Below are 25,639 nucleotides of genomic sequence, written 5' to 3'. Positions count from 1 at the left end.
AACAATGATGCGCTTCCTGACTGATCCTCCAAGTGACGTGTGACCTTACCAACGAGCTTACGTCATCCCTCTCATGAGCGCACGTCACAGAGATGTACGGAAGCGAACATTTGTAGTTAAAAAGTATACAAGTATTGCTTTGTTTCTCAAAATAATCAATCATTTGGGTTCAGAAGAACTTTATTTGTCGACGGGAGTCGTGTGGATTATTTTGATGCACCCTAAATATGCATTTTGGACCGTCAAAAAATGGAGTACATTAACTTTCATTGTTTAAAGGAGGAGGCCTGAAATGAAATCCTAAAAGTCTTAAATTCTGTTTTGATGAAGAAAGAAACACCAATACATCTTGGATGGCCTGAGGGTGAGTAAATTATCAGCAAATTTTCATTTTTGGGTGAACTATTCCTTTAACTATAACGCGATGGGTGAATGACATGAGAAGATGGGCAGAGGTGTCATATGAGATATTTTTAATAACTTTGTGTTGTCTCTTGGAGTTTAATGAGCACAGATGCACATCAGTACGTCCAAAGCGTGAGGGTAAGATCTTGTGTACTTTTGAATGAAGTACTCTTGTTCTCCCCGCTCTGCTTCCAGTTGTTATGACATCCCCTGAACACTTTAAAATACTCATGATAGCTTTTGACAACTCTATATCTTGTAAATCCACTTCGCTAGCTAATTACACTTTGACATCAACACCACAGATATCAATTTAGAACCGCTAGAACGGAAGTTCAGAGTCAAAATTTTCAAAATGGCTGCATCCTAGTTTCTCTGGTGCATAAATATTTCTGTAACACTTCACAATAAGGTTCCATTTGTTAACATTAGTTAATGCATTTGGTATCATGACAAGCAATGAACCATATAATTTTTACAGCATTTATTAATCTGTAAATGTTAGTTCATAGTGCATTAATTAATGTAAACAAATACAACTTCTGATTTTTAAAATATATTAGTATATATTAAAATTAACTTTAACCAAGATTAAGAAATTCTGTAAATGTATTGTTCATTGTTAGTTCATGTTAACTAATGTTGTTAACTATTGTTAACTCACACAACCATATTGTAAAGTATTACGGATATTTCTTTGCCTGATGTTTATTACAGAGCCCATGCTGTTTTTGTGAATGCACTGGACAACACAGTTTTTATGTATTAGTATTAAAATATATAAATTAATGTGGTTTAACAACATTTTTATTAATATTTATACCACCACCAACACCTAGAGACTTCCATGAATATTTCAGTTTCCCTTAGCTGTAAAATGTCTCCAAAAAGATGGTTAATTAGATCATCATTAACAGCTTGCAAAATTTGTGTCATTAAAATACAATAGTTGGATATAGCCTGAAAAATGGATACATTCTTTGTATCCAAAGGGGACTGTGTATCTAAATGAAAGAACAAAAGCATTCTTTCTACATAAAAAAAACTTCATAAATCAAACTACTAAGGCAAAGAGACTTCATTTACCGATCTACAATGCTGCAGATTCCTAACACAACTGCAAAACAAAAATGCTACAGAACAAGCCCAGTATTTAATCCAGGGCCGGCCCGTGGCATAGGCGGTTGCCTAGGGCGCAAATGACAGAAAGGCGCTGCAGGAGAGGTTTTTTTTTTGGTGGGAAGTGTGCCCTCTCATGACGACTGTGTGCCACTCTACCCATATATTGAGCACTAGCGCTACGCGATTATATTATAATCAGATCCTTATCATATGTGGACAAAATGAGTGAAAAAAGAGCCAAATTATCAGGTGCACAAGGCAGGAATGGCACAAAGAAGAGGAGCAGGAAAAAAGAGCAATATAATGGTAAGAATCACAAGTTAACGAATGTTCATGTCAGTCAATGAGGTTTATTTAGCTTATTTAGAACCTCTTAACAGGCACGGACATTGTGGGCCTTTTTTTTTTTTGCTTGTTTTATTTCAGTTTAGTGCAAGTTAAGTGTAGTGTATTTTCTTTAAAATAAACTTAAGCTTCTATAATGTTGTTTTAATTTCAGTTATATTGCTGCTTGCTTTCACTTCACCAAAACAATCCTAAGTGTCTTGTTTTAAAAGCGACCATGATTAGGACATAATTAGAAAGCATTCATTCTAAGCACATTTGAAGGGCAAACTACTGCCCGCAGGTCGATTTATCATGAATGTTTTTATTAGATCTTTCATTTATCTGGCTTTGGGACCTATCGCGCATCCACAAGCTTTTAATATGCTCAGGGTTGCCAGATAATAGATGCAACAATCCAATCAGAGATATATACATGCACAAAGAGGAAATATTTCACCTTATGTCATACTTAATTTATGCAATCTGGCAAACATGTATGCGAGTGTGTGCGCTGTCTCTCTCCTCTTCGAAAAAATTAAATACTTAGTGCTCAATAGTGCAATATTATGTTAAAAGAAAAGTGTGATGCAGACATTCCGTGTCCATTCGTGTGGCTGCTGGCCATTTAGTGCCAAGTCTGCAAGCAAACCTTTTCGGTGAGGAACTTTAATAAAATCCCAATAGATCTTTGCATCATTCGCACACGGAGGTGAAAGAGGAATATGTTTGTTCTTTGTGTTATTTGTAAAATGCTGAAGTCTCTCACACCTGTATGCAAATGTTACTCTGGCTGTAATCATTTATCAAAGTCATGCAGCCTGTTTTATTCAGTTGTGTGCTGAATGGGATGCCAATCAAACCATTGACGAGACCCACATCATGACCCATAAGTGTGTAAATGGGTTGATAATGTTTTGAGAATAAAACAAGTAAACAGGTCCACTTTGCGGCTAACATTAAAATAAGCTTTTAGAATCTATAATTTCCAAATATTTTATTTTACTATTAGATTGTAAAATTGAATACTAAATTACCACTGCATTGAAGTGTGGTAAAATAAACAATTAATAATTTTATTCAGCCTTTATTCAATTTTACTAACACATGATAGAAAAGTAGCAGCAAAACTTCAAGCAATCACAGAATGGTCCCATCAGTCTGTATACACTTCAGAAAATTGTGCATCATTCATTGAGTGCATGAGTGCACTACTACTTCTGGGCTTAAAAGATATAATTATGCAGAACTTTTTATCTTCTCTCTTCCATGTTCTACTTAACGGCTGATGTGGCCCAAAATAATCGCACACCCCTGCTAAATTGAATATGTAAGACTAATACTGTAAATTAACAAGCAGATTTCCTTGAATCCCAACAAACACACAGAAATCCCTGATCCCCTGCATCAATGTATGTCCTGATCTGCAGATGCAGCATTTTGCTGTCATTTTCAGCGACAGATCATGTGAAAAAAAACAATAAATATTTTATGTTAGTAGCATTTAAACATTATTTAATCTATTAAAAAATGTATACATCTCCACTTTATACAGAGCAACCCCACTATTTTAAGAAGCACCCTCAGTGATTTTGATCTGGAACCGGGCCTGTAGCTGGCTAACATCTACAGATACATTCAATTATATAGCCTATATTTTGTAGGTCTATTTTGGGTACATATTTCATATTGCTTTCTCTTTTTTTTACCCTTTGTTTTATTAACTACTTCTGCAACCGTAGGCACGGTTGTCCTGTCACCTTGTCAGGTTGGGTTTCTGTCTGACGGGACAGTGGCATTATCGTCCCCTTTCTGTCTTGTGTTTCGTGTACATTTTTTATGCGCTCTCCGGTGATGTCATGGTCCTGTCACCTTGTCAGGTTGTGTTTTTGTCTGACGTGGACAGTGGCATCATCGTTCCCTGTTTGTTTTGTTCCAAGCATGTGTTTCAGGTGCCGCTGGCATGCAGAATCAGCGTTTCCATGTGAAACCTGATTGTTTCCATGGGAATGCTGATCATGCCAACTTTCAGCTGCGAGCGGCACCTGCCCCTTGTTTGTTCATGATACAGTTATCATTATAAAGATGGCGCCTGTCTGTATGTCAGCATGCCATCACTCTATAGCCTTTCTATAAGTCTCATTGTTTAGCATCTACTTTATTACAGTAATGGACTGTTCTCGCTTGGTTTACGATCGCCAAACGTTGTTCGACATTCGTGCTGCGGTTATTGAAAGATGTTTGTGGGAATCTGGAGGCGATTGGTACTCATATCCTCAACCTACGTCATTCAAAACAACAAACAACTGGAACCTCGTCGGGAGACATGGAAAGAAATGCCACAGCAGCAGGAGATGTGGAAAGCGAGCTGGTGTCCGGGTCCGTGCTCGATTGAATGAATGGTATGCTGCGAATTCTAATAAGTATTTTTATCTTGAGTTTAATACCGGACTAGAGCGGAGGAGTTCCTGTCTACAGTATATCTGCCTGGTTTCATGTGTGCCTACGGTATGAACCATCTCAGCTAGATCATGGAAAAGTGGCAGAGGAATACAGCACAGCAATCTAAGACATGTGGAATACTCGCTACCATCAGCTAAGGCCAGTAGCCAGCAAAATACTGTCACTTCTGTTTGTACTACAGCGAATGTAGCATTGGTCAATGCTAGATCAGTTGTGAATAAAACTTTTATTTTAAATTATTTCTTTATATCACGAGACCTGGACCTTTTATTTATTACTGAAATGTGGCTTAATATAGGGCATTTAAGCCCGTTATCTGAACTTTCCCCACCTAACTGTAACTTCTTCAGCACCCCAAGGACTGCTGGTCGAGGTGGGGGTCTAGCAGTAATTTTTAGAAATACGTGTAAGTGTTGACTTACACCTGCTGAGATCTATCAGATTTTTGAGGTTCAGTTACTTGTGGTTGAGATACCAAGGCCAATTTTATGTGTTCTTGTGTATAGACCACCTAAATATAACTCATCTTTTTTTTTTTTTTTTTTTCAGTGATTATAACGTCTTTTGATAGTGTCTTACTTCTTGGTGATTTTAACATCCATGTCTGCTGCCCTTCAAAACCTTTAGCTACAGAGTTCTTGAACCATATTGAATCTTTTAATTGTTCTCTCTGTGTCTCCGGTCCTACTCATCAACATGGTCACACTCTTGATCTGATTTTATGTATGGGTATTCCTGTCTGTAATCTTAAAGTGTTAGATAATAATTTCTCTGACCATAAGCCTACTGAGTTTAATATTACATTTCAGTGTGACCCTCCAAAACTACAGTCAAATACCTATATTATTTTCTCTTTTCTCACATTTAAAATTAACCTCCTCACCCTGTGATGTTGTCCCTGTAACGAATGAGGCTGTATCCCTTCATCCGACCGCCAGAGGGAGCCCTCTCCCGAATACTGACACTGAACCGTTTCTTATATGATGACTTCCTGTTTGTATCATATAAATAGCCATGCCTTGCCATTGTGACCTTGCGAAGTATTGCCAGTTTCACTGCCTTACCAAGCGTTATTCTCATTGTCTGTTTCATTGCCTACTTGTTACGACCATTGTGCTTGCTTTACTGGATTACCGATTTTGGATAACTGTTTTGCTCTGTTTGCCTGGTTGGACTGATTACCTGTTAACAACTACTTTGCCTGCTTTACGACTACTTCCTGCATTTGGATTCTACCTTCGCCTCATGTCGAGTCCCTCACAGTCCCTCCTAAATTGTTTGTTCATCTTCTTGACATAATTGGTCCTAGCATTCTCTCAGTTATAAATAGCAGTTTAACCATTGGTTTTATTCCATCCAGCCTTAAACATGTGGTTGTCCAGCCACTTATCAAGAAAACAAATCTAGATCCTTCAGATCCATGTTTTGGCCTATCTCTAAGTTGCCATTTCTATCCAAATTATTAGAAAAGATTATTTATACACAGCTTTCCTCTTACTTAATAGAAAATTAGGTTTTTGATCAATTTCAATCTGGTTTTAGGTCTGGACATAGCACTGAATCAGCTCTTCTTAGGGTAACAAATGACATTTTATTGAAGTTGGATACTAGTAGCTGTGTGCTGTTGGATCTCAGTGCAGCATTTGATACAATAGATCATAACATCCTTATTGAATGGTTAAGGTTGCATGTTGGAATCCAGGGAAATGCTTTAAGTTGGTTTTCCTCATACTTGAATAATAGGTATTTTTCTGTAAAAATGGGCAATTTCGTGTCATCATCAGCTCCGATAACCTGTGGAGTTCCGCAAGGACCAGTTTTATTCTCATTATATATGCTTCCTCTTGGTGCTATTCTTAAGAAATATGGTATTTCGTATAATTTTTATGCGGACGACACTCAAATGTACCTCCCTTTGAAGCCAGGTGATGTGATCTGTTAAAACACTCTGTGAATGTATGAAAGATGTAAAAACTGGATGGATAACAACTTCCTCCAATTAAATGATAATAAGACAGAGGTTATCATTTTTGGCCCTAGTAGCTGTGTAAATAATTATACAGAATGTCTAGGCCCATTGTCATCTAATCTGTGTGCCTATATCAAAAATCTGGGTTTTATTTTTGACTCTGAGTTAAAATTTGATAAGCAGATAAATTTTTTGGTAAAGAACAGCTTCTTTCAATTGAAAAATATTGCCAAACTTAAATCTGTCTTATCATTTAATGATTTGGAGAAAGTGGTTCATGCTTTTATTTTATCACGTCTCGATTATTGTAATGCACTATATCTGGGTATTAATCAACAATCATTATCAAGACTTCAAAGGGTACAGAACACTGCAGCAAGACTGCTGACAAACACAAGAAAGAGGGATCCCCTATTCTGGTATCGCTGCACTGGCTACCTGTCCAATTTAGAGTGCAATATAAAGTGTTGTTGTATGTTTTTAAAGCCTTACACAATCTGGCTCCTGATTATATCTCTGAACTTATTGTCATTCGTAACTCCCATAGATTTCTTAGATCGAATAACCAGCTGCTTCTTTATGTTCCCCGATCACGGTTCAAGGGTAAAGGAGATTGTGCATTTTCTGTTGCTGCACCAAAGTTGTGGAATGGTTTACCTTTGTCTGTCAGAGCCTCAACATCTGTCAATATGTTTAAAACCCATCTCAAGATGTATTTGTTTAGTGAAGCATTTGGAACATTATAAAGGTTCTTGTTATTTTTCTTTTTTTTAATTTAATTTAATTTTTAAGTCTTTTTATATCATTGTATTGTTTTATTGTAATTGTACAGCACTTTGGTACACTTCGTGTTTTTTTTTTTTTTAAAGTGCTCTATAAATAAATTTTGATTTGATTTGATTGATATTAATCCCCTCATATGTCATGTCCGGGGCTGAATTGTTAAATGTAGTTAGATGTTGAATGTTTAATGTTGCTCAGTGCTGACTGAGTTTTTGAGCATTGTTGTTTGATGTTGAGTACTAACCTTACTCTCTGCCTATTTGGTCCTGTCTCATGTATCTGTTGGTTACCTGCGTGTTGGGTGTGTGGTTGCCTTCCAGTTTTGCTCTGTGTTAGCTGGTTTTCCATGGAGGATACCTCGCCTCTGCCTGCATGTCAGGAGTTAAGGTCAATCATCTCTGCTGGGCATTGTTCTGCACCTCACTGAGCTTCAGTGGAGGATTCTACGAATCTGTTCCTCAACCCAGTGACTGCTCATTATTGCTGTTAATAAATCCTTTGAACTGTTCCTCTGCTCTTGGGTCTGTTTGTCTCACTATTGTTCATGACAGAACAATCTAGCCAAGTATGGACCCAGCGAAGGAATCCACTCTTCGCTCCACCCTCTCTCAGCTTTGCTGGGGCATCAGCAGGATCAAATCTCTGCTTCAAACCGGGCTCTGGAGATGATGGCTTCGCAGCTTGCCGAGCTCACCTCCGTTGTGCAACCTCCCGATGCTGGCCCCTCTTTGGAAGCATCTTCACCGGCTCCGGCTGTTCCCTATGTTTCTGGACGCTCAGAAGCCCATATTCTCCTTCCAGCCCCGTATTCAGTTGAGGCCGAATCCTGTAGCACATTCCTTGCACAATGTTCCTTTTTCTTCACATCACAGCCCTCTACTTTCCCTTCGGAGAGAATGAAGGTGGCTTAAGTCATCCTGCTCCTCACCGGCCACGGAAGCCGTTTCCCTGCTGCTGCCAGCGTCCACTGCCATGAGGGCCGTTCCCCTGCTGCAGCCAGTGCCAACACCTGCCGTGGTCAGCGGGCTAACACCCGCGCCTGCCATGGTCGGCGAGCCAGCACCCAGGCCTTACACGGTCAACGAGCCAGTTCCTGAAGCCTTGTCCATCCCAGAGCCTGAAGCCTTGTCCGTCCTAGAGCCAGTGCCGGAAGCTGAGACCGCCCCAGAACCAGTGCCTGAAGCCTCGGCCATCCCAGTGCCAGCATCCTCTGTCACAAAGGCCGTTTCCCAGTCGCTGCCAGCGCTGCCGGCCACGGAGGCCGTTTCCAAGTTGCTGCCAGTGCCCACAACCATAGAGGCTGTTGACCTGTCCCTATAGGTATCCACGGCCATGGAGGTCATTTGCCCTTCCCTGCCTGTGCTCACAACCACAGAGGTCATTTCCCTGTCACTGCCAGTTCCCCCGACCATGGAGGTCATTCCCCTGTCACTGTCTGTGCTCAAGACCATGGAGGTCTTCCCCTGTCAATGTCTGTCCTCACGACCACGGAGGTCGTTCCCTTGTCATGACCTGTCCTCACAGCCACAGAGGCTGTTCCCCAGTCCTTGCTGGTCTTCACAGCCACAGAGGCTGTTCCCGTCACTGCCTGTGCTCACAGCCATGGAGGCTGCCCCCGTCACTGCCTGTCCTCACAGCCACGGTGGCTGTTCCCAAGTCCATGTCGGTCTTCACAGCCACAGAGGCTGTTTCCGTCACTGCCAGTGCTCACAGCCATGGAAGCTGTTTCCCTGTCACTACCTGTGCTCACAGCCACGGATGCCATTCCCCAGCCTCTGTCGGTGCCCACGGTCACAGAGGCCACTCCCTTGTTGCAGCTACCTGTGCTTACAGCTGCAGATGCTGTTCCCGTCGCGGCCAGCATCCACGGCCACGGAGGCCATTCCCCAGCCACGACCAGCACCCACACCTGAGCCGTCCACGGCTCCGCCCCCTGAGCTGCTCCCTCCTGAACCCTGTCCAGCGGCTGTTGCCCAGTTCACTGTCCCCTTTACACTGAAGCCGCCTCCCAGTCCGCCAGACCCTGCCTCTGCCCTGAGGCCTCCTCCCAGGCCTTCGGACCATGTCCCTTTACTTAAACTCCCTCCCTTTCTGTTGTGTTTCCTGCTCTTTAAGTGTTCATTTTATTTGCCTTGATTTTTGTATGATGTTCCCGTTCACTATCATGAGCACTATCATGTTCACTATCGCTCGTGACAATGAAATCTACATTTTCAGTAAGGAGGAAAATGTGTTTATTAAATTATCTGATTGGGACAGCAAAATTGGCAGTGTGGAAAACAAGGAAGAATAAAGGTCTACAACTTGCTACAATAGACCCTGAAATGATGTTCAAACATTTGGTTGAAGGAAGACTAAAAATAGAATTTGCTTATTATAGGCTTACAAATAATGTGTTGGGTTTTTGTGATGTATGGTGTGTTAATAAGGTAATGTGCACAGTTTATGATGATCAGTTTGTTTTGAACTTTTAAATGTAGTTTATTATTTGATTTTTTTTTTAGAAAACATTAACACATTTGCCAGTGGTGATGTAAGGTTCTGAAATGTAACAAAGTAATAAAGTATTTGTTAAACCTCTCTCTCTCACACACACACACACATACACACACAAACTTCCCCCTGAAGGAGACCATGTAGTTTAATTCGCTTCTTATTCAAATTCTGGTAAAGTGCACCTCCGGTGCCGTTCTAAATACATATTATAAGTGAATCGAACTACTGAGCATCTACATCTGAGATGCTGTTCTTGAGTAGCGCTCAAATATTGCACACTGCTGTGAAGGCTAAAAATAGCCACGAGTGCATCACCAGCCTGTGCCTGAGTTTGTGTCAACAGAGCAGCACCATTCACTAATGTGCTGGCGCTGCGCATACTATATATTTACTTATTAAACACAGCCTTTTGTGATTCACAGAGCTACCGCATGTCTTCAAGTGGCTTTGAATAAAACTAATCTACAGAGTAACAAGGGATAACAAACAGCACATTGCTGTCTGTTACAAGTCTGTTACAACAGCCTAAAAGCACGTTCTGTGATGCTGATTTCCCCTTATTCAAGCTGAGCTTCAGTATAAACTAAATCAATCAACTCTTAAAGGTATTCATAAAATATTTCCTACAATAGGCCTACTAAAAGTGCAATTGACAGAAATAAGCCTCTTGCTAATTGACAATATTATGTAAAACAATAAGCCAGGAGAGAATGTGCATTTGTTAAAATCATTACAAGTGTTAAAAACACATAAAAAAAAAAAAATTTATTACCTTTTCCAAGTATTGTTTTTTTTTTTTAAGACCAATTTAATAATTTCTATACTGTACTATACTATACTATACTACACTACACTATACTACACTATATTATAGGTTTAGTTTAACCAACTTTTTAAATCAATGACTATTATAGTAGAGTATGAACTATACAGATGCACCATATTTTTGCTTTGTACACTAACAAAAACATTCAAACAATATATTGAGGATGATTTTAATATAAAAGAAAAATATATGTCTTGTATAGCTCTTAGTCTCCTTACTTTGGTAACTTTGGTAGGGGCCTGTCCCTACTGTCCATACCCAAAATGTGTGCCCATGCATTTAATTGAATGTAAACAAAAATGCAATCGGTCATGTAGCTTTGCAATTCAGTCACTGGATGTCAGTGTTGTATATCACTATACTGCACTGATCACAGTCAACTGCATTCACTACTGCTCTGAGGCTCAAGGCATCCACTCTACCCATCACATTATACCAAATCTGTGTCAGTATTCAGATTGATGATAATTATGATAGAACTACTACCTGGCACTACTTGATTAGAGTAAAGATAGGGAAGTTTAAAGTGTAAGTCACAAAATAAGTGCAGAGGAGTTTAGAGGAGCGTAAATCTTGGGGCTTCTGTCTTGGTGTTGAGAAAGAATGCTTCTCATTGCCCATTCAGGACTGTTATTAATATAATCAATTACAGAATCCAAAATCACTGACTAATGTTGCTTAAAAGTGATCTATGCCCATTTAAATAAAAGTCCAAATCCAAGCTCTGAAACTAATGATTATTTTTGCTAAAAATATGTAAGCAGGAAAAGAGATGTTAGGAATATGTTAGGGATGGATAGCCTCAGTCACCATTTACTTTCATTACATCTTTTTCCATACACTGAATGTCAATGGTGAATGAGGCTGTCATTCTGCCTGCCAGACATTACACAATTTAGCTTTAAAGGGTCTTGAAAGCCCTCTATTTCAGCACTGCTTGTTCACATCTCTGTTTTGAAAAGAACAAAATGGATGGGAATAAACTGGAAGGCATTACCTCACATGAATAATTACACTTAGAAACTAGGCTAGATGTAGACATATATTTTTTATGTATTTATTTTTTATTCAATGGCACAAGAGCACAGAAAAGAGATATTTGTACATTGTCTCATTCATCACTAACGTTTCCAGATAAATGTATTCTTTATAAATTGCAATTCCTTCATCACATAACACGTTTTCAGTGTAAATGAATAATTCCTTTCCCTGATTATTGATCCACAACGTGCAATGCATACATATCTGTTAATATATCTAATATCTGTTAGTTCATGACACTTTAAGTGCACAATGTCTAATCTTGTGGATTGAGGGCATAAATTATCTGGTGATAGACAGATAAGGAGGAAACGTCAGTGCTTCACTAATATATTCAGATGATAAGAGAGTTGCATTAGTGACGGTGTTTGATCTGTGATGGCTCTATTTATACGCCTGTCTTTAGATTCTGACATATCGTTGATCTTACAATAGTCTGTGTGTTGCTTTAAGAGTTATGAATTATGTGATCTTGAACTCTGGTGAGGACAATAGCCACAAAGAAATGTAGGAAATATTAGGGATGCACCGATACCACTTTTTCTCTTCCGATCCGATTCTGATATCGGAAATCTCAGTATCGGCCGATACCGATCCCAAGCCGATACCAGTGTTGTTTTTTTGCATAATCAGTTTAGAATATCTTTACATTATTGTGTGGAACTAATTGGGAGTACTCTTTAATATGTAAAGAAACACAAACCTCTAACTACACATTATTTCAATATAAATGTATAGCTGATTAAGAAACACTTTATTATTAACTAGTATACTGGATAATGTTGCAGCAAAATTAACAGTAATTCCAGTCTTCAAGTCATCAGTGTTTTCTTTTTGCCTTTTTTTTTTTTTTTCAAAAAATGTTTCAACTTGCATCTGGACTTTAAAGGATTCAGACCTCTTTTTTGTTCAATTTAGTTGTAAGACATCAGTCCACTTTTCATTCACATGGAACCCATTCAACTTAAATATTGTTATAAATTGTAAACAAATACTAATGATGACAATAATAATAATAATAATAATAATAAATTGATATTAATATTATTATTATTGACTTTTAATTTTAAATACAACAGTAATATATTTAAATCATTCACTTTTTAAATCCTCACGTTTGTATTTGGACATTCTAAACTCTCCAGAAAGTCCTATATGTGTCTGTTTGTAGGCAAGTTCACAGTAGTTTAATTCGCTTCTTATTCAAATTCTGGTAAAGTGCACCTCCGGTGCCATTCTAAATGCATATTATAAGTGAATCGAACTATTGAGCATCTACATCTGAGATGCTGTTCTTGAGTAGCGCTTTAGCTGTGAAGGCTAAAAATAGCCACGAGTGCATCACCAGCCTGTGCCTGAGTTTGTGTCAACAGAGCAGCACCATTCACTAATGTGCTGGCGCTGCGCGTACTATATATTTACTTATTAAACACAGCCTTTTGTGATTCACAGTGCTACCGCATGTCTTCAAGTGGCTTTGAATAAAATGCACTGCTTTAATGGTGTTTTTATGGTTCTTTTATGTCATTTTTGGAGCTTGACAGTAACGAACATGACTAACACACAGTACTGGATTTGGATCAGGCTCGTCGGACCGATACTCGATCCATCTAAAAGCTTCAGTATCAGAGCCGATACCAATCCAGGTATCAGACTGGTGCACCCCTAGGAAATATCCAGCCTATGATCGGTATCTAAGGAACAATAAGATTGGTATGTCTTTTGGGGGATCACAGGGCCATTAAAGTGTAGCTGACTGTATGAAATCTGTGCTTTTAGTAGGCAATTTTAATTGTAAACCACTACATTTAGACCACACATGAGATTTGAAGATTCAGGGGATGAATTGTGGGTCAAATTTGCAAGGAAAGGCAAATAGCGATACCAAGACCAATCCTAAAGTCATAAATAGGGGCCAGCTACTTCATGCCACTTAGCATTCATTCAAACCACAGTGGACGAATGCTGAAGTAAGTGGTTGAGAGAGAAGCTGCATTAGCTGGCATGACACCTGAGTAAGCATATAGACTGTGAATTTGTGGCATAAACAAGCCTGGAGGGAGATTCCAAACATAAAAGCGTGTCCGATCTCCTTTTGGCCCCAGGCAAACAAACGCCTTCTGTTCACTCTTCCCAGTGAGTTTATTTCTGACTTGCGCTCTCTCCCTTTGCTTCTTACTTCTGGCCTCGCTCCTATGGCAGGCGGCCATCCTGGCAGCTGCTTACCACTCTAGCTCCCGATGGGTAAAACAGAAATTGGCTCCATAGCAAACAAAATCTGGTGGAAAAACCAGAGAGACCAATAGGAAGCGCACATGGCAATTAATCCTTGGTTTTCCAAGGGTGTGAAGAGGATTAATCTATTGAGGCTCAAAGCAGAAGAAATTTAATTAGCTGGGAATTCCATGCTTTTATGGAATTTCAGATTTTGTACATTGGTTTTATGCTGTTTAAATGTATACAATTGACGATGTTATTTAATCTAAGAGGGTTTAGCTGGTTTCAGCTGGTCTTGCCGTCTGACCAAGTTGGTGTTCTGCTGGTGTAGGTGGTCTCCCAGCCAAGCCAAACTGATTTCAGCTGGTCTAGCTGGTCTCCCAGCCTGGCCAAGCTAGTGTTCAGCTGGTTTAGCTGGTCTACCAGCCTGGCCAAACTGGTTTCATCTAGTTTAGCTGGTCTCCCAGATTTGGTCAAGCTGGTCTACAGCTAGTCTAGCTGATCTCCCAGCTTGGCCAAGTTGGTCTTCGGCTGGTCAAGCTGGTTTTCCAGTCTGGCCAAGGTAGTATTCAACTGATTTGGCTGGTTGGTCAGTTGTTTGCCCAGCCTGATTAGTTGAAAATAGCCAAAAACCCTCTAAAACCATCAAATTAGGCAAGCCTAACCAGTTTGGTGACCAGCTAAGACCAGCAAACAACCTTGGGCTGTTTTGTCAGCAGCATTATGTCAAAGCATTGTGTTTTTGTGCAAATTATGGTAATACTGTCACAAACAGCATCTTTTTCTCCCTTACCTATTTTGCTACTTTAATACTACTTTGTGTTAAAGTAGGATTTAGAAATTTATTAATTGTGAAATTGATTTGTACACACCTATTCTCCACAAGTGTGCACTCCACACACCTCCAAACATCGATCTGCATTTCAGACATATCACAGCAAACGTCTAAAGCAGAAAACCAACTCTAGCGCAGATGACAGATTCAGGGCAAAGTGTATTCATCACCACTACAGATTACTGTACTGGAGATGTGCCAGCTAGCAGAGCATATATCTCCTTATGTAGTCACCATTTCCATCCAGAATTACTAGCATATTGAACACTAGCAGCATAAATCAATTGCTGCTGTAAGAGTGTTGTTCATATCACAAAGTAGTAAAAATTACATTGAAAAAGAAGCTACATTGTCAACGTGTGCATTCTTTGGCCTATTGATGCAGTTGCAGTTGTTCCCTTTATGAAAATCATAGTTGACAAAACGTGTATCGTTATATGTATTTTACATTTCATACACTTAAAATGACCAATTAATTATTTTTATGCCCTGGTCTATTCGAATACTTGATTCTGATTGGCTAGAATGCATGCATTAAAACCATTTAATGCCCAGGTTGTTCCAGTCAGTGTTAATCACTATTCTATATTAATGCGCCTACTCTGCTCTCCTCCATATTAAGATATTGCGAGAGATTTATACCTCTGTTCAAACGACCTCCAGATGCAAATATAGTTTCAGAGCTGGGATTAACCATCACATCACAAAACAACATAATCAAGTCATGCAATGGCACCTTTAAATCAACTGTGATGTGCTACGGGTACACAGAAACAATAGTGTTCATCAGCCCCATTTCACTCACTTTTGCTGTACAGCAAGATGAGGCAAAACGATTTAAATTGTAATATGTAAACATCCTTTAAAATTGCCGCCCTGCTCAATATGTGCTGCATACAAGCGCTACAGGGCAGATCTCAATCACACATTGCTGACTGAAGCTCTGAATGGATGGAGACTGTTTCATAACAAGCAGCCTTTTTGGTATGTCAGCAACAACGTTTTTTCCTCATTAGTAATGTGAAATGACAAAGAATAGAAATTCAATATTACGTGTTCTGAGGAGTTCCAACCCTTTTACATTATGTGGCTATCATTATTTTTGGATTGAGAATTAAAATTCAGTTTTTAAAGCGTGTTTTGTGTCCAAAAAACTGTGATACAATCACACTACTTTATCCATGTGTCTGATTTAGAATGGGAAGAACTCTAGATCTAACTATAGATAAAGTTAAAATTCAATGACAGCTGTAATTAATCAATGCTGGCAAGTGACCATGGTATAAACGGGATAATCCATGGCTAGGTGTGCGTTAAACGATTTGAATGCACTTCGCGTCGGGTGGTTCTTTTCCTCCACGTTGTGCATTAAAATAGTTTAACGCACACCTAGCTGTGGATTATCCCTTATGTACTGTATACTATTGCTGTACTTATTTACAAAATGCACTTTAGCAAATGTTAAATGAAATTACAAACTTCATGTACATAATGTATTTTAGAGTCCAGTTGTGAAAGTAGTCATATTCAAAGGTTACCATGCAAATTCTTCTTCTGTGTAACAGATTATTTAAGATCTGCACTACTGATTAAACAGAAATTTCATTTGCATGGAGCTCAATCATTTTTCTACAATTAAGCGTTTGCATCATGCTGCATGTAAACGTAGTTACTGATTGAGATTTAAAATGAATGTCTATGTCAATCTGAGAGCACGTCTTTCAGAAATAAATGCTGTATGTTTCTTGAGATGTATGTAGAGAGATTAACAGTAATTTATAGGGAACTTGTAGCAGTATGCTGATTATGAACTGCTGGCTTGCAATGTTCAGCCTTTCAGAGACTTTCATGCATACAGTATTTATCACAAGTAAAATTGTTAAGTCCACCTGGCAAGCCTTTGGTAACACCTACTGATTATGCAACATAAAATTGCAAAGATATGTAAAAAGTGGGATAAGAGGATAAGGATTAACACATAGGATGAAATGACATTGATAAGAGCACATCCATTAGCTGAAACTATTATGGACAGAGGCAACAATTCCTAATTAACCAATTCATGCAGTGATGCACATGTCACCAGTTCTATAGGATCTAAAGCTAGCAATAAGTGAGGTACAATAGGTCAACAAACCTTTGGCTTTAGATGAAAGGTGCACTTTACTACAAGGCCATCGATGGTTCAAAATATCTTTAGTAATGCTTCAGTAAACACAGCTTTTGAGTCATTTACCAAGTAGACTACACATGAAACAAACACACAGTATGGGGACAAGGATGGCACACCTTTTAAATATGCTTCCAAAAGACTCAAATCTAATTAAAGTTGAAGTTTGTAGTTTTCTTATGATAAAATTATTATTTGTTTGTCAACCAATGGAAGACATGCGGGGTAGTGTTCAGAAAACCTGTTTGAAAACAATCAGTATTTTTCCAATTCATTTTGTGACACTGGTTAACAGAAATTATTAACTTCAGCTTTAAAAACAAACAAACAAACAAATCATACTCAGTACTACCAAGCTATCAAGCCTCAACCTGTAGAATAAGTGTCTGCTCATAGTCAGCCATGTATAAAAAAATAAAATAAAATATATATATATAGTATTCCTTCAACTACCATTCAGGATTTTAATATTTAACACTGCTCTGCACATCATACTCTTCTATATGTAAATATGCACTAAAAAGTTAGCAGTCAGCAAAGCAACAACGATTACATTTTCATCTGTGTGGCCAGGGTTTCCAAAGCGTGGGCTTGAGATTTAAGTTACCTGCAAAGTGAAACAGTCACCCACATAATATTGGCACCCTAACTAACTATTTGTGGCAGTCTTCAACTGCATGACCAATGGGAAAAAAAACATGTATTTCATTTTCTTTATAACCATTTAGTTTCATAGAGGAATAGTGCACCCGGAAATGACAAGTCTATCATTATTTACTCAGATTCATATTGTTCTAAATCTTTATGCTGTTATTTTTTTCATGAAATACAAAAGTTTCAAAAGAACCTTACAAAGCAGCTCTTATTCATAGAATGCCTGTTCATAGTGACCAAGCTCTAAAAAGAATAAAAAACACAGCCTGATCTAATGAAAATTATGCTACCGTGGCAACATTTTTGCAAAACAAAATGACGTTCTTCATTAAACGTTTTGCTGCAGGTTCCCAGTGAAATGTCCAGCAGGGGGCACCAACAGCAAGTGAAATGGTGTCGTAAACAGATGAGCTTTTAAAGGTTAATGTTAGATAAAGGTTTTAATGAGTAAAACGTACCTTCCTAACCTAAAACTTTAACCCAATCCTAACCATTGGTGTCCTAAAAGCAAATAAGATGTTAACAAAACAGACATCCTTAACCAACACCTAACCCTAACTGACAGTGTCCTAATTTGATAAGAAAAGCACATTTTCTGAGGCAACCATGTCATTTTGGGTCACTTCTATGTCGCTTTTGTCTCAACTGTCAGCTTGTGTGCTTGGTTGGGCTTAAACCATGGCCTTCTGAGTTCCAAGTTCAACACTCTATGAGGGAAGCTAATCAGATTGGAATAAGTGTGTAAAAATGAAGGTGGTCTGTAATGCAAGCATTAAAATGTATAGTTTTTCAAATGATGCGTTTCATGTATCGATTTCATAACATAGCAGTGTGTGAGTAATAGAGCGAAAAAATTAGTGTTTATAAAGTCATAATCAGCCATTGTACTCATGAGAAGTACAGTTGTTGTAGCGCCTGTAGAGTTAATTTTACCAGAAAACTGCGGGTAACGTAAAACGCAGCACGTAAAACTCAGTTTGCAAAAATGTAGTTATAGTAATGTTCATTCTATGAGACTAGGTTCCAAAAACACCATAAAAGTAGTTAATATTACTTGTTTCACTATATTCACTATATTCACTAAATCTCAAATGCAATTATGTTAAGATTACGAAATGTAGACACATTGTCCTAGATTTGATGTCACTGATGCCAAAGCGCCATCAGTTCTTGCATTTCTCGCAACATGCTACAGAATGGAAAATGAGATTTGAGACCTGCAGCAGATTTTCCACAAATAAAGACCTGAATTTTGGTCTCACCAAAGCTTGACAGCTGTGGTTACTATGAACTGTCACTGTATGGTTTCTAGTTTCAGGTTTCTACAAAAATTATCTTTTTTGTGTTACACATGGGGGGTGGGGGGGAATTGGGAGGTGTGCAATGAATTATTTTTTTTTATTTTATTTTTTTTTGCTGAACTATTCCATTAAAGCTTCACAAACTATTCCTAAAATGTCTCAAGTGTCTTTACACTAATCAGCTAATTATTTAATTGTTTACATAAGCTGGGCAATATCTAATGATGCAGTGAGAATTAGGTCTAAAAAGAAACAATGTTATTTTATGTTGACATTTTCTAAATGCTTAAATATTTAACATTTTAGTTCACAATGCATGCAATGCAGATAATTTGATGCTGTCAAAAACATTTCACTTATTAATTTTTATACCCTCATCCTCCTTGACCTTTTTTGTGTAATGCTCACATCAGTTGCAGCCCTTGTCACAAAATTAATCTGTTCTAGCTGTAAGAATTTTAACCCTAAAAGACAAGTTTAAATGGCATTACCCTTGAAAGCACGCAAAGCAGAACATTGCTCTAAGTGTGGATGTTAAGATGTTAATGTTAGGAGATGCAATCTTGTCATTGTAGATCCAAGGTTTAAAGACTTTTATATCTTGGCCTTGCAAAGGAAATGTTAATTATTCACATCCTTGGCTGCAACATTTGTTTCAAGTTGAGACTAACAACTTGGTCCCATGGATAATGTGTTTGCAAAGTAGATGAGTAAATGTAAGAAATTCTGTGGGGAATAATTCCAACTTTGTTTCCTTAATTTAATCAAACAAGTGTTAGGTATTTGATCATTTAATATGGGATAAGCAAGGGATAAAAGTTTACTAATGCACAACAAACCATTAGTGCAAATGATAGTTCTGTTATTGCACAGAAAATCATCACTACGCATTTTTGTAACTGTTTTGGGATTACCGCAAAGACAACAGGCGTGTAGGAATATTATTCTTAATACTACTTATTATTATGAGAAATTAACAATTTTCTACTGTCGCACAAAGCATCAAAGTACTTGGGTATATTTATCATCGGCATGTTAATGTCTTTATAATCCATTTGGACAGGCATCAAACACAAAGTGCAGCAAAGCAAACTGTACTCATACAGTACAGCAGCACACCTGAGTGTAGCCAATTCAATATTCAATATCAATATTCAATACTGATATTCGGTCACAACAATTAAAATACTACCTTCATTCAATCATACAAATGTGTATCTTGGTCATTTGAGTCAACTGTTAACTTTCACTCATTTAAATTAGAGAAGGATGCAACGTGGCTAAAGGCCCATAATTGTAAAAGGCACTTTTGATTTTATTATCTCCCAAAACACTAAATAGCAACAAAAACGACCACAGCACTTTCCTAAACACCTATTGTCATTAGGCACTGCAAAATATTCCTGATCCATGAGGTCATTGCGTACAATATCTGATGGCTGATTTTGAATTCATTTGATCTCACATTTAATAGCCTAGCTTTTAAAATGTTGCGAATGCATGTAATGAGAATCCCTGAAATTATCATATTTATTTTGAGACAAAATACTCATTTGTCATTTTCAGTTTTATTCAAGGTGATTATTTCAAAGGTTTTTCCATAACTGTTCAGTAAGTGAAAGGGTAGTATTTGGGGTAAAACGTCCCCTTGTTGCAGGGTAGGTAGGAGGAAGAGATTTGTTCTGAAGAATGTTTTAAGTGGGCTCACATTGACTGATCCAATCACATTTGAGACTCATTTGTTTACAGAATATGTGATTGATATTAACAGGAAATGGTGCATCCTTTTCTGAAGTGGTTATTTTGGATAAGAAAAATCTTAATTTGTTACTCAAAAAAAGAAAAAGAAAAAAAGAAAGGAAAAGTATTTTATCTCAAAAGTATTTCCATTGCCAAATTCTGTCTTATAACTATTGTCTCTATATCTACACACTATCACTCTAATTCCCTTGGGGCTTTTTACCCCCAAGGGAAGGATATTGCAAATAGAAATAATGTAGTGCTGGATTTATTTATGATCTATGGCAAAGCCAAAAAAGTGTTTTAAATATTCGTGGTCTGTAATTTGGTAGAGGATTTACTAGTTTAGCCTAACCTGTAGACTAGGATAAGTTATAGGCTACCTGTTTCCATTCTCTAAATAATGGTCAAGACATGTGTCTGCAGGCATGGCAGGGAGATTCATGCCATCTGCTGTTAGTAATGTATTTAATATAAAGATGGTAGAAACATTACTTTAATAGATTCAAAACCAGTAGGCTACTAAACAAACCTTGTCTGTAAAAAAAAAAAAAAGAAAAAAAAAAACAAAACAAAAAAAAAAAGTCATAATTGGCACGAACCAACTTGTAAATCCATCCTCAAACTCTTCTCACAGGTGGGAGCAATTCACGACAGAGATAACATTATTTCCATCTATAAAATCTATAAGAAGCTTTCAGCTGTCCTGAAAATGAAAAAGTAAATTAAACATAATAAAATAAACTATCTACAGCAAAGTGACAGGTGCATTGTTAAATTAAACAATGTCCCATGTATCTGTCGTAAGCTACTAGCAATAAACCTCTGATATTGAAAGAACGGCAAAAGTACAGACATGACCGTCAGGTTCAGTTTCCCTCGGAAACAGAAACTTACATGGCATGCAACACATTGCAACGAATCTGCATGCATGAGAAAACATGTCAAGGTGCGCGCGCCCTCAACTTCCCCAAAGCATCCACACCTCGAGAGAAAAAACATGCACCTTTAGTCCTACCACTCGACGAACTTGAAGAGTCCAATCGAGCGGAGATGCTGTCTATTTTCTTCTCCATTGCAATATTAGTTGTGTCTCTCAGTCATTCCCCGTGCAGCGCACTTGCTGTGAGCAGCTGTTGTGGAGCGGATTTTGACTGTTGTGCTTCAGCGTTCGCCAACTTCAGCGGCAGGCGCGGATGCGCGTCACCGGTCAGGCGCGATCGCGCTCTTCACAGTTGGTATCAGTACTGAACTTTAAGGCGATTCATTTTAAATGAAAAATATATATATACATTTTTTAAATGTTTGCTTTCAATGTATGTTTAATTATTACATTTCATTCAGCGGAGATAAAATGAAGAATCTAAGCAATTAAAAAAAAAAAAAAAAACAGTTATGGGCAAAATAAATAAATAAATAAATAAATCGTAGACGATTGAAAACTGCTTTTATCAAGTCTATAGTTAAATTAAGTGGCCCCAAAATGTGTTTGGACACTTAAGACTCACTTAAAATGTATGAATGTTATTTAATCAGATAACAAAATATCAAAACTGAGTGGCATGTACGGTAATGAAAGATGGCCCAAGCACACTTTTCTTGCTAAATATTTCACTAAAAGGTGTTCTGTTAGACGTTAAACTGGTTAACTGATTGGACATTTAGTGGATTAATAGATTGGATAACTAAGTGAGTATTTGCGCTCCAATTGTATGGTGGAAACACAGGATTTTACGACCAAATGTGCCACTGAATTAGCTCTGGATGTCACGCTGGAGATCCGAGTTTGAATTCCACCTCTTGTCATACTTTTCCCCATGTCTCTACTCTTAATATTTCCTATAATACTACTTATAAATAAAAGTGATTCCTCACAGTTATTTGGTCACAGTGAAGGTCAGGGAGTTGAGTGAAGGATTTGATCCGGATAAAATTAACCATGGTTTTACTGTAGTAATATTGTAATAACCATGTTTTTTGGTGGAATCAATATAGTTCTGATGTACTAACCATGGTGTTACTACAGTAACATATAGTTAATAGTAATTAATAGTAGACATGTTTAATTTTGTGGTTACTATGATTTTACTAGAAAAATGCCATGGTGTTATTATGGTTACTGTAGTAAAACCATGGTTAATTTGTGTGAGGTATGGTTAGGGTTAGGGGTTGGTGTAGGGTGTCTGTGGGACTCCAAATAAACACAATAAAAATGCTGCAGTGATGCCACTATACTGTATGTTAGTATTTAAACAGGGGTGTAAGAGTATCTGCCACTACTTACACTAGAGTGCAAATAGTAGTGGCAGTGTGAGTCTAGTGTAAGTAGTGGCAGATACTCTTACACCCCTGTTTAAATACTCTTTGCACTTAATGTAAGCATCTGTCGCTATTTGCACTTGGTGTAAATAGCATCTGACGCTATCTGCACTTGGTGTAAATAGCATCTGTCGCTATTTGCACTTGGTGTAAATAGCATCTGTCGCTATTTGCACTTGGTGTAAATAGCATCTGTCGCTATTTGCACTTGGTGTAAATAGCATCTGTCGCTATTTGCACTTGGTGTAAATAGCATCTGTCGCTATTTGCACTTGGTGTAAATAGCATCTGTCGCTATTTGCACTTGGTGTAAATAGCATCTGTCGCTATTTGCACTTGGTGTAAATAGCTTCTGTCGGTATTTGCACTTGGTGTAAATAGCTTCTGTCGGTATTTGCACTTAGTGCAAATAACCTCTGCTTTAAAATAATTTCAAAGTTTTCATTACAGAAAGTTTCTTGAAATGTAAATTAGGATAATAAATGGCCGTTTGGCAATCAACATCTAATAGCTATGATAATGAAATACTGGTCAAAGGAAATTAACATTTAGTGAACAAGTAGAAGGCAAACAGTCTACACAGGATAAATTAGTTAAGCATCCACCACCAGGCCAACTATATCTCATTCCAACAAGAGCATAATGAAAGATTTGCTTCCATTTGCTCAATACAGTAATTCATCCTGCATTCTGCATCTCACTGTATACTGGGTGCATGCAGAGAGAGTGTAGCCTGGAGATGAAGCAGACAATGCCTGAGCTATCAAGTGTGATGAGCTTATGTAACACAGAGGTCCTTTTTTGTACCCATAAGGACTGAGGAACGATGTGTGAGTTAATGTGGACATGACACTGAGGTAAACACACAGCAATGTCATGCATAGTGTAAATGGGATTATGGGAGTCTTGAAATATTTTTGCTATTACCTTGAGGAGATTTCATTCAAATATGCTTATTTGAACCTTTCTCTGGTCAGCCATGGCACACTTCATTATGTGTTCTGTATCTTTGACACCAAGTAAATAAAATTCAATTTTCAGCTACAAATGACCAGACTGAGGCCATACACAACTTACAAACATATCTATCTGTCCGTCCGTCTGTCCGTCTATCTATCTATCTAGTAGTATTGTAGGAAATCTATCAACATTTACACAGAGTAGAAACCAAATACAATGTCGCTATAACAAAAGCACAGTTGCATTACAAGGACTACCTAATTTTCTGGATAAACATCCCCACTATTATTCAAGTTGTATGAAGGACAGCGGTGTAAATAAAGGACAAATTGACTTTCAAATAAATTGGAGATCAAATTAAACAATAAAAATGAGCATAAATTAAATAGATCATTCTCATTATTTAATATACTCACCTTTATGCCATCTCAAACTTGTATTATTCTGTGGAACACAAACAAAGATCTTTTGATGGAGATATGCTGTGAATATGCAGATACAATGTAAGTCAATGGGGTCCAGCACTATCAAGCTCCAAAAAGGACATGAAGGCAGTATAAAGGTAATTCAGATGACTCGAGTGGTTTAATTCATGTTTTCTGAAGTGATACGATCAAATTTGGGTGGGAAACAGACCAAAATGTAACTTTTTTTATCACTATAAATCTTAACATTGCAGTCTCCTAGGCACAATCATGAAGCTCGATGACACATTTTCTTGCGCTTGATGCATGCACAGATGTGTACATGGCCAGAGCAGAGATTATTTTTGTATAAGGAGATACCAGCCTCCGCAGCTCTACGATAGGAGAGAGCGTAATGGTCAACTTGGGTCACGTGAGTCTTCTAACCCAATCATATAATAGCCCTGATGTCAATACAAATGAAAAGGGAGAGCCGTAACAAACTCACACCCACAGTTCCTGTTGCAAAATAAAAAAAAAAGCAATTTTATCATAGTAAACTCCATGCATAGTTTACTCCAAAAGGATTGTTTAGTGTAAAACATGTTGAATCAGTCAACTGATTAAGTGATGAGCTGTTTCCTCATAAAAGCAGTTTATTCAGCAGACTGAAGTGTCTCCTCCATTGACATCCTTTAAAAAAAGAATGGTGTCTGATCTCCTTGCCAGTGTACCACTGCGTCACACTTTGTTTTGCTAACCTTAAAGGCTTCGTCAGAGGGAGGGGCTATGGGCAAAGTGGTTGTACAGTGCGTGAAAGTTTAATTGACCTATAAATCATCCCTGCATCTGAAATCACATACTGTCACGTTATGTACCTTATTTGATGAAGGACTCACTTCTCGACAAGTAAAACAGTAAGTTCTTTAGGTATGTATGTGGATAGTGGCATACTGATTTTGGCATACTATACTGTATGGAGGTATGGATATTCGGACACAGCACATGATTTATGTTTTGGTCTGTTTCAAAACTGATCATATCGCTTCAAAAGTCATGGATTAATCCACTCGAGTCATATGGATTATCTTTAGTTTTGGACCCCATAGCCTTGCATTGTATGGATATATTTTTACATAATATCTCCCTCAAAATATCTTTGTGTTCAGCAGTCAACTATATCCACCATATCAAGAGCTCTGCATAACACACTGGCCTGCATGGTGCCAAAAAAGACACCATTACTCAAAAAAAAATACCATGTAAAAGTATGTCTGGAGTTTGACAAAATGCTTAATAAAGATTTTATGGCCAGATAAATCTAAAATCTCAAAAGGCAAAACTCAATGATATGCCTCAAATCTGATATTGCACACACTTCAGAAAAACAAAGTTTAGTGGTGGTAGCTGCATCATGCTTTGGGGCTGCTGTTCATCAGCAGGGACTGCGACACTTTTTTAAAAGAAACTAAGAACGTTGTAAAATACTGGAGGATTTCTACAAGAGAACCTGTCTCAAAAAAAAAAAATAAATAAAATAAAAAAAAATAAAATAAAATAAAAAAACTAAAGCTAATAGCTGGTCCTAAACACAATGCCACATTATAATT

General features: G+C 37.8%; 1 protein-coding gene across 1 annotated transcript in view; it reads right to left on the bottom strand.

Annotated features, from left to right (window-relative positions):
- The window catches only part of LOC127427846 (Kv channel-interacting protein 4-like), a 268,897-nt gene extending 247,384 nt beyond the window's left edge, over positions 1-21,513 (bottom strand). Inside the window, exon 1 of the mRNA XM_051676864.1 lies at positions 21,353-21,513. Within this exon, the coding sequence (XP_051532824.1) occupies positions 21,353-21,422 (70 nt within the window). The 5' untranslated portion in view covers positions 21,423-21,513. The remainder of the gene's footprint in view (positions 1-21,352) is intronic.
- Positions 21,514-25,639: the final 4,126 nt, after the last annotated feature.

This window comes from Myxocyprinus asiaticus, chromosome 1, assembly GCF_019703515.2.
Source record: "Myxocyprinus asiaticus isolate MX2 ecotype Aquarium Trade chromosome 1, UBuf_Myxa_2, whole genome shotgun sequence".
Taxonomy (NCBI): domain Eukaryota; kingdom Metazoa; phylum Chordata; class Actinopteri; order Cypriniformes; family Catostomidae; genus Myxocyprinus; species Myxocyprinus asiaticus.
Note: the sequence above shows the minus strand (reverse complement) of the source record. Positions and strands in the feature narration are given on the sequence as shown.